Source organism: Anguilla rostrata, chromosome 3, assembly GCF_018555375.3.
Source record: "Anguilla rostrata isolate EN2019 chromosome 3, ASM1855537v3, whole genome shotgun sequence".
Classification (NCBI taxonomy): Eukaryota; Metazoa; Chordata; class Actinopteri; order Anguilliformes; family Anguillidae; genus Anguilla; species Anguilla rostrata.
This window is the reverse complement of record NC_057935.1, coordinates 68,150,866-68,161,115: the sequence shown is the minus strand read 5'-3', so window position 1 is coordinate 68,161,115 and position 10,250 is coordinate 68,150,866. Positions and strand designations below refer to the sequence as shown.

The window sequence follows — 10,250 nt, the reverse complement described above, 5'->3', positions numbered from 1 at the left end:
CCAATCACATCTGCAAAAAAAAAGAAAGAAAAAGGGGAAAAAAAAACTTGATCACTGCTTTGGGATGCTTCAGAAAGCACTTCATGCTAATGATTTTTTTTATTACAGTCATTATTGAGTAAGAGCATATGTTATTAGTGTTATTAGTTCTACAGGGTGGGAAAACTGTTGCACATCAACATGACCTGTTATACACATTTACACGTGTGGAGAGTGCAGAAAAAACACAGAAGCCAAAGACACTGGGGAATTCCTGGAAGGGTTGGCACAAAAGGGGACATATATAAAGGGCACTGAAACATCATCAAACATAAGTCAGTGTGATTTAACTTTTTTTCTCTGCGATTTTGCAATTTTTAAATATATTTTTTCCTGACTTTTTATCCCTTAAAATGCACACACAAAACCAACGTAGCCTAACAAGTGTAATGCGAATAAATAAGTCGAGTCGAGTCTAGAATTTCATGATTTCAGTGCCCAAAGAAAAGCTGCTCCCAAGTCTCAACTAGTTTTAAATAAGATTTCTAGTATCATTGTTTCTGAAATCACTGTAAGCCCTCAACTCCAAATGTCCACTGTCAGCCATCTTGGGTGTAAATGTGTAAGTTGTCAGGAGCTATGGCTTCTGACAAGGCCAACATGGGAGAGTGAACTCTTTAATTTCAGTGACTTTAGTGTCACTTGATGTCCCTCTACTCCTTATGCAGTTCGGGCTCGTCTGCATCAGCGAAAGAGGATGACCTATTGCTTTGTGTAGCTATAGCGCTATTACTGAGCTCACCACGGTCCAGGAGTTTTTCCCGCCCTTTCCTGACCGAGTTTGCGCGTTCAGGCATTCGGTGCTTGCAGCTGCTCTGGAAGTCACACCGGTAACTTTAAGTAGTGAGAGAGAGCACAACCAGCTCGAATCAAGCTGGAAAAAAACTCCCGCTGGTTTCATTTAAAATATATCCGCAGTAACACCAACTGTCTAGCGTTTCAGGGAGGCAGGGCTGAAATGGGGGCTCCGTGGGCAGTGTCAGAGCAGCCACTGAAACTCGCCAAACTTTAACATAATTACTAATATCTACAAAACACAAAGTATTAGTTTCGTCCTCTGATTGAGGTAATAACTTACTAAAATGTTTTTGTTGTTGTTTTTTTTTTTTTTTTAAATAGAAAATGACCTTTTTTTTTTTAACATGCTCATCATACCATAATCTGGTCTTGCGATATTAAAGGTACGTGTCAGTCGTCCTTAAAATCTGACTGAAATGATGTCTCTGACGAATAGCCTGGTGTATATTTCTTTATATATTGTTTAAATATATGTTGCGTGTTGATCTAGCATGTTTGTGTCTGCTGTCCATGCACTGACAGAGAACAAGGAGATGTTCTGCAAGGAATGTCTCGTCCTAGTTATCATAGAAAATGCTGTGGGTAGATAGGGTCCCCAGGCACTGATCCAGGACCTGCCGACCCAACCCTTCATTCTAATCGCAACCATATTGTGCAAATAACCAAAACTGATCCCAGATCAGTGCTGGGCAGCACTGTCTATCTACACCATAGAAAAATCAAAACAAACAAAAAAAAAAAAACACCACATTTTGGTGTGAACAGAAACATTAATTCAAAAATGAAAGCTTCATTCCTAGATACAGTCACTATAGTCCCAAGAGGAAATCTGTTTTTTTTTTGTTTTTTGTTTTTTTTAAATGGATGAGTGGTGCAGGACCTCCCCTCCCCAAAACCGTGATATCAGTGGTGTCCCACCCACTGCTGTGCCATGGAGAGGTGGGGTTGGGGGGGGGGGGCGTTTAGTGGGAGAGGGCTGGATATTGGGGGGGGGGGAGGTGGGGGGTGTGTGGGGGGGGTGGGCCGCTCATAAGCCCTGCTTAGCCAGCGCAGCAGTGACATCCTCAGCCAGGGTAGCCAGCTGTGGAGACTCCAGCAGGTTGATACTGCCCGAGGAGGACATGTTGCTATGACGATGGGGAGAGGTGCCGCCGGACAGCCTAGGTGACTGGGTCACGACGATCTCGGCTCCGTGGTCCACGCGTGCCTTCGCCACGTCTCGGAAACTCAGCTTGTGGCTCTCGATCTAACAGAATAAGGGAGGGTGGGGAGATTGTTTAAAGACCAGGTGAAGTGCTTCTCTATAAGGCAGGCCTTTTTTTTTTTGCCTTTTCTGTCCTCATTTTAAGGCAGCACACTGAGCTATGGGTATTCTTCTGCTTGAACCTTGAAGTATATCTCACCTGGTGTCCCACAAGGCTCTGTTTAGGGACCATTATTATTATGAACTACAATAAATTCTATTCTTTTCATTAAGCTACTGGTTCTTAAACATTTTTTGCTTTTTTTTTATATCAGGACCCAACTTTGAAAAGAGACCCGTCAAATACACCTACTAGTATAGCCTAGTGGACTACAGACTCATTCCGGGACCCACCTTATAAACTCCCATGACTCACTTTGGGTCCCGACCCGCAGTTTAAGAAACACATCTATGCTTAAGGCTATGCTATGAAGGCAGTAGCTGCGATATTTGAGGTAACAGAAGTATGCTCACCCACCATTATGTTTCCTCCCCCCGGCATGTGGTGAGCATTCTCCAGGGAGCCCACTTTAGCGTGGGCCTTGTCTTTGAAGTCTAATTTCACGCTCTCGATACGTACGCGACCACCGCCTGAAGGGAGACCGAGTGAAAGAGAGAGAGTGAGAGAGAGAGAGAGAGAGAGAGATCTGTCTGGCCTGTGGTAAAAGATTCTCTCCTTCGCCCCTTATCCCTCCCTTTCCATTCATACAGAGGCAGAGGGAGAAAAAATTCAACAGGGAATGACCACAGTCTGTATCATACCCATACCAAGTTTCAATTTCTGAATATATTCAGTTCAAAAATTGTGCCAATCTCACCAACCTGTCAATAATAAAGCAATGCTTCAGTCTATTTCACTCCCATTAACTGCCTTACATGCTCGCCCAAGCAGAATGAATGCAGTATGAGAAGATGGCCAGTAGATGGCAGTGCGAGCCAACAGTGGCACTGTGATCTCGCTACGACTCAACAATCATAAATTCTCATAGCAGGAAGAGGTCGCTGTTGCATACAGGGAATTTTTTCCTCTCAGTGTTGGGCTCATTCATGCTTACTGCCTCAGCATTCAGGCCCTCTTCGTTAATATGTGCTATGGCAGTGATAACCAACCCTGTTCCTTGGGACCTTTCATCCTGTAGAATTTCATTTCAACCCTAATTTGGCACACCTGACTCTGACCGACTACTTATTAGCAGCTCAAAAAGATCTCTAGCTGCTGAATGAGGTGTGCCTGGGTCGGGTAAGAGTGAATATCTACAGGATGGTAGATCTCCAGGAACAAGGTTGGTTACTACTGTGCTATGGGATGTCCCATAGGATGCTGATCAATCTAAAATTCCCCAGAAACTGTACTGGTCTGGACTGGACTGGACTGGACTGGACTGGACTGGACTGGACTGGACTGAACTGGACTGGACTGGTCTGGACTGGACTGGACTGGACTGGAAGTTGTTAAAGTCTACCTGGCCGGTGATGGATGTTGTCCAGTGATCCACACTTGGAGGTCACGTGACTCAAATCTATCTTCTTGGTCTGAATTTGCACCTGTGAACAACATGCAGTAGTCATTCCTGGTTCTACTGTGGCACACGCTTAATAGCACAGCCTAGTTGGGGGGGGGGGAAAACCCATGGACAGTGAATTAGTTTTTAGCAGCTTTATTGTCTGTGATTATGAGACTTACACCATGTCATACTGCCAGCTTACCAAATATCACGGCTAGCCTGTTAGCATAAGATATCCTAAGGTAACCACATTTCGTGATATGCCATGTCCTTGATAGTTTCAATGTCATTGCAGTACCAGTAGCGACACGTTACAGTTCTCTTTTGCTAGCACGTGATATTTTCACTGTCATTCCAAAGGAAAATGACTGTTTCACAGCCATTGCCACATGGCAACGAATCGCAGACATTTTCACACTAATAAAAGAACAGAATTATGGGTTTCCTGACAAAAAGCAATGTTCACTACTGACAGCTACAGTGAAAACTTGAACAGAAATCCTTAAAAAACATTAACAGTGCATGGTTAGGGAGGCCACACTCTCCACTATCTGTAGAAAACCCAAACTGACCCATAGCCTTCAGTTACAGTTTTGGGAGTCATTTCATTTAAACTCCACACAAGCTATACACAGAGAAAAAAATGTTTAAAAGGCATGTTATTTCAAAGAAAGAAGAGTCAAGTGAAAGCATGGAGTGAGACTTATTTATGGTCTGATGATGGGCAGTCATGCAACAATTCAAGTCAGGACAACAGTAAAAAAACCACAGAAGAGGAACGGTTAAGCTGCACGGACAGGTGGCAAAGCAAGCAGTGATAAAGCATGAACACAGAGATGAACGATAAAAATGAAAAAAAACTACAGGAAGACAAATCATCAATCACTGATCAAGTGACTAGGGTTTGCATGCCTATTGGTTTCCCTCTTGGACATTTAACCTGTTTAGTAGTAGAAGAGGGGCTCTACTTACGTGGTACTACTCTGACTTTCAAGGGCAATATACCTCTATACATTAAACAGAGCCTCATGAACAAGCCCATGCAGGAAGAGGTTGTCAGCTTCAGAATGGAGGAGCTGTGTTTCATGTTGGTAAAAAAAAAAAAAAGGAGCTGGCTGGCTTCCCCTTCCTTAAATCAGCCATTTAATAATTAAGGGTGCATGTCTTTTAGACTATAAGGGCAAACAGCCCGTTGGCAGCGCCCCTTTTTTTCCCCAAAAAAACAAAACACAGCCCCCAGAAAAACTTCAATGGATTCCCGGACGAGGTCAGTGCACTGATTGGACGACGCCTCCCCGTGCACCATCTCTCTCCGGGGATTAGTGAGTGTGAGTGAAAGGAGACCACAGGTACAGGTACAGGTACAGGTGCGAGGTTCGGGGGCACTCACGTTTCCACCAGCTGCAGCGTAATGCGTTTTGTCCATGGAGCCACATCTAGACTGAACGTGGCTAAAGTCCAGTTTTACACTGGGGATTACAACCTGGGGATGACAGGGCACTTTATGCGAATGCTCTCCACAACAGTCTTATCCGCTGCTGGCGGGTGTCTCGCAGGACCCAGCAGCGCTGGACTGGCACCAAACCCACGGCTATTTTTGGAATATTACACAGTCATGGTTTTGCAGAATTATAGAGTGCTTCAGTGTTACATTTCTGTTATCTTCATTTGCTCTGTCAGTTTTTTCTAGTCTTATACCCTTTTGCGCAGAAGCTGCAGCATGCTAAATGTCTAAAGTGTACATTAACATCTGCTGCTGATTTGCTAGGATGCAGAGAGAGTTTCAGCTGGGAAAACTAAGAAGCAGGAACACTGTGACCTCACATTTAAAAAAAAAAAAAAAAAAAAACCTCTGCACATATTTTAGGGCTCAGCAGAGATGATCTAAGAAAACGAGAGAGAAGAACGGAACGATGCCATTATAATCTCAGGGGTAACAGAAGGTGTCAATAAACCTAGCAATGAAGACCCAGCTTTAGCTGGGCAGCACATGAGTCTCACTCAGATTTTAACCCTTTGAGGACTAGGCTTTTTTTGGACTGTTTTTTTTTCCATAAATGTAAGTCAGTGTTCTAAAACACCATTGCCTTCAAATTCCAGTAACCACTCAGCCAACTGAAAACGAAGTAACACCTATGAGACATCTACTAGGTTTAGTCTTAATCTTTAATCTTATTAATAAAATGCTTAATAAAAAGACTTCAGTGATAAAAGAGGGGTCCTTTCTTGTTGGACCAAAGAATCTCCTGAAATCAAGGCTGTCAATTCAAAGCCTTCCTCAGTGGCTCCACAGAAAACCGGAGGGAAATAATTTCCTCACCCATCGGCTGGCCAAAGCCAATCACAGAAGAGATGAGGGATGAGCAAACACTAAGACCAAAAAAAAAAAAAAAAAAACTGAAACAGAGTGCTGTCTCAGCAAAAACATACAGCACTGATCAAAGAGAGGCTTTATAGAAAAGACAAGGAAGAGACACACTGAGAATCAGGTTTAGTTTCAGGAACGGGAAATACAGAACAGCCCTGATCAATATAAACCACAGAGGCTGCTGTGCAAAAATTAGCCTTCTATTATTATTTATAATTTCCTGTGATGACTACTGATACTATTATGAGTATGTCAATACTAAATATGAGTCATGTGGATTCCTCACACTAATACATATTTTTAGTAAATCTAATTTCTTTCATTTTGCATTTTGTTTATGCTACAATACACATGAATCACACGTACCGAAATGTAACTGGGATTATCGTCCAAAATGGAAATATAATATAGAGGCCACGGCACTTCATGATCCCTCTCGAGGAATGGTAGTCTACCAAACTAAATGGTAAATGGACTGCATTTATATAGCGCTTTTATCCAAAGCGCTTTACAATTGATGCCTCGCACTCACCAGAGCAGTTAGGGGTTAGGTGTCTTGCTCAGGGACACTACGACACGCCCAGGGCGGGGATCTAACCGGCAACCCTCCGACTGGCAGACAACCGCTCTTACCTCCTGAGCTATGTCGCCCCACTTCTCTCTCTCATTGACAAAAAATGCTGGATGCCAGTAGTGCAGTTAGTTGGATTTAGAAGATCTAAAAAATTACCCTCAAGCGGTGCAGCGTAAAACCTGTCAGATACCTGGGTAGAGTCACAAAGCCATTTTACGATTACCGTGTGCAAAACGTTGTAAATATTCGCAAAAGTCACATAACGGGCTTCGCGGAAAAGTGCGGAGGACTGGGAGTGTTAGTCCTGAATATTATAAACACCCCCATTCCCTACTGCCCTGGAATCTCATTCCCGTGTCCCCCTGTCAGAGGCCATCAAATCCCCATGATGGCCATTGGCAATGGGGAATAAATAGCTTAATGGGTTAATAATCACGGCTGTGGTGCAGAAGAGGGAGGGAGGGAGGGAGGGAGGGACGTGAGTGGCGGGCAGATCCATCAGCAGGCGTCTGACCTGGATTCTGCTGTCAACCAAGTCAACCGCAAGCACGATCACACAGCAACAGTAAGCACACACACGACACACTACCACACACAGACACATCACAACAAACACACAACACCACACACACACAACACACACTACACAGACACACACACACACTCATACACACACACACACACACAACACACACCACATACACAGACACACACACACACACACACACCGCACACGACACACACAACACACAGACACATCACACACACACAACACAGCACACACATCACATACACACACACACACGCACACATCACAGACACACACACAGCACAAGCGCACCACGAGGCACACACACACGACACACAGAATACACATCACCACACCACACACAGCTCAACACAGCAACCACTCAAACACCCACACACACAGTATGACCACACACGCATCATCACACACACCACACACACAGCACACAGACACACACAACAACACACCACACACATACACCACACACACACACACACACACCAACACACAAAACACACACACTACAAACACCACACACACGTATCACGCACACACACACACACACACACACGCACACAGACACACACACATACAACACACACACACATGACATACACACACACACACACGGACACATACAAACACACACACACACACACACACACACATGCACACACACACACACACACACATGAACATACACACACACACACACATGCACATACACACACACACACACACACACACATGCACAAAGTCTCTCCAGCGAAGGGCACAACGTGTCATGTTTCTGACTCGTTACAGTAAAGACACCTCGGCCCACTGGCCCTCAGCACTGCGTCAGCAGGCAGTCCCCCCTGCCACTCCCCCACTTGCCGCGTGCCCGGACAGTGACCCCTGAGCGCTGTCGTTTCCAGTTCCGCCAAAGAGACGACTGCAGTAATTTGCACAGAAGAGTCCACATATTAGGCTCCTCGTTCTGCCATGGATGGGGTGGACGGGGAAGGGGGGACGGGGAAGGGGCACTCCCAGGGAACCCCACAGGCTGGCTGTGAACCCAAACAGACTAAAACAGACTGTGTCAGAGCTCTGTTCACTTCCCACGCACGCCCACCGCGAGGCCTCTCTCCTGCTGTGACAGGAAGGGTGCGTGCTCGTCCGTGACACCCTCCACAGTCAACACGCGTCCTCTCTCACCATCCCCACGAGGCCGAAAGTCAATGAAGGGCAATTTCCCTGCAGCACAACCCCCTCTGGATCTCTGTCAAATCCACGCGGGGGCATGAGCATGCTCATTGGGCACCGCCAAGCGGCTGGCTACAGCCTGCGGATTGTCTGGGCTACGATGAGCCCTTTGAAGAGTAGATTTATTGGAATTTTCTTTTGTTTTTTTTTGTTTTAGAATTCTAAGTCAGTGTTCTAGAAATCCACTGCTTTCAGTTACCAGTAGTGATTGTGACATCAGCCTTAGAATGTTCAGTTAGAAACATTCTAATCACTTATTTGTGATTTTATACCTTAAAAGGCTAATCTGCTCAGGGTTGTGGCTGAGATTTTATATTAGTGGTGCAAAAGAGAAAGAGAGAGAGAGAGATACATATAGACAGAGGAAAACTTACTTTCAAATTGTAATAATTTGGAAAAATAAGTGAAATGTTTTTCACCAAGTTTTCCCAAATTTTCCAAAGCTTCCAGGTGGGGAAATACTTCCATTTCTCCTGGAAGAGGAAGAGAGCTACACGTGCCTGCCAGACAAAATATACTTCTGGCCGCCACAACCAGACAAATCTTGCAACATTACAGATGTTACTGTGAGTGCTAAAAATATGCACAGGTTAGGGGAGGATTAGCTCTTGGAAAGCACTGAGCACAAACCTGAACCACCTGTTTCGTTCAGAGCTCCGACTGAACTTCTCAGTTGTTATGTTCTTAGCTTGCACATTCCTCATCCGAGTCACCAGGAATCAGTGGTGCAATCAGTAATATGCACGATAGTCTTACACAGCTAGATATTAACTGACCTGTCTCAGCTCAGATGAGTTACAAATCTTCATCATTTATATCTCAGAGGCAAACCTAAACCCGTCCGCTGCACAACCTGAATTTTTCAGAAGTTTAAGAATGCATTTGGACTGCTGGGTATTTATTGGGTATTTGGGTATTTATTCGGCTTTATTGAGCAGGGTCCTATGCAGGATTTCACCCTGTTGGCAAGCCCCATCACTTGCACACTTCCACACATCATTACTCAACGCAATATTCTGTCCTCTGATTTCTCTTAATTCACAAATTTAACACGTTCTATTTATCAAAAAGAAAAATTAACGATTTTCAAGATTCACTCTGAATATTTAAAAACGCAACGGTGTCCATTTTTGGCACCTCCCTACAGACCAAGAATGGACAGGAACGGTTTAATCCCCCCACAGAGATAAAAACCAGATCACAGAGCAACAAATTACACACACATGACTCCATCTGACACACTGTGACCAGTGATGGAGCACAGCAGGGGGATCCAGTCTTATCCGAAAGGGTTGGTGTGGGTGCAGGTGATTCTGACACCTGATTCTGCTTATCAAGGTCTTGATTAGTGGATTAGTGGAATCAGGTGTCGTGGTGCTGGGCCAAAACAAACACCTGCACCCCAATCGGCCCTTTCTGGATAAGGTTTGGGGACCACTGGAGAAGCGGGCGGGGTTTGGGGAGGGAGGGGGACCACACGGGGGACACCGTGACTCCAGACGCAAGTTGGCGGCGGCAGCAGCAGCAGCAGCAGCAGCAGCAGCGGAAGCACTAAGAGCAGGGGAGTAGCCGATTGGCCGGGAGGGTCAGGTGACCGGGCGCTGTGTCCAGCCTTACCTGACCACCCTTGGGCTGGTACTTGATGTTTTCGATGGAGCCGATCTTGGACTTGACGTTCTTGAGGTCGGGTAGCGGCTGGTTGAGCACGCGCAGCTGCTTGGGCGTGGTGGCGGGGGACTTGGGCGGCGTGCGGATGATGGCCACCTTCTTCTCCTGGGGCAGCAGGCTGAGAGACTTGGGCGTGCCCGGCGTGCGGGGGGTGCCCGGGGTGCGGCAGGAGTAGCTGGGCGGGGTGCCCGGGGTGACGGCGGTGGAGCCGGGGGTGCGGGGGGTGGAGGTGCCGCTGCGAGCCGAACGCGAGCGAGAGGAGTCCATCCCTGCGGAGGTCG

The 10,250-nt window shown here is 45.9% G+C and overlaps 1 protein-coding gene across 9 annotated transcripts in view; it reads right to left on the bottom strand.

Annotated features, from left to right (window-relative positions):
* Window positions 1-58: 58 nt before the first annotated feature.
* The window catches only part of LOC135251745 (microtubule-associated protein 2-like), a 77,231-nt gene continuing 67,039 nt past the window's right edge, over window positions 59-10,250 (bottom strand). For 7 of the 9 annotated variants that reach the window (XM_064329477.1, XM_064329475.1, XM_064329474.1 and 4 more), the window contains 5 exons: window positions 9,919-10,238; window positions 4,976-5,068; window positions 3,544-3,625; window positions 2,559-2,671; window positions 59-2,083 (listed from right to left, as the gene is read on the bottom strand). In XM_064329477.1, coding sequence (XP_064185547.1) covers window positions 1,865-2,083; window positions 2,559-2,671; window positions 3,544-3,625; window positions 4,976-5,068; window positions 9,919-10,238 — 827 coding nt within the window. In that variant the 3' untranslated portion in view covers window positions 59-1,864. Of the gene's footprint in view, window positions 2,084-2,554; window positions 2,672-3,543; window positions 3,626-4,975; window positions 5,069-9,918; window positions 10,239-10,250 lie in introns of all 9 variants that reach the window. The other 2 variants (XM_064329480.1, XM_064329479.1) reach the window with 2 other exon arrangements.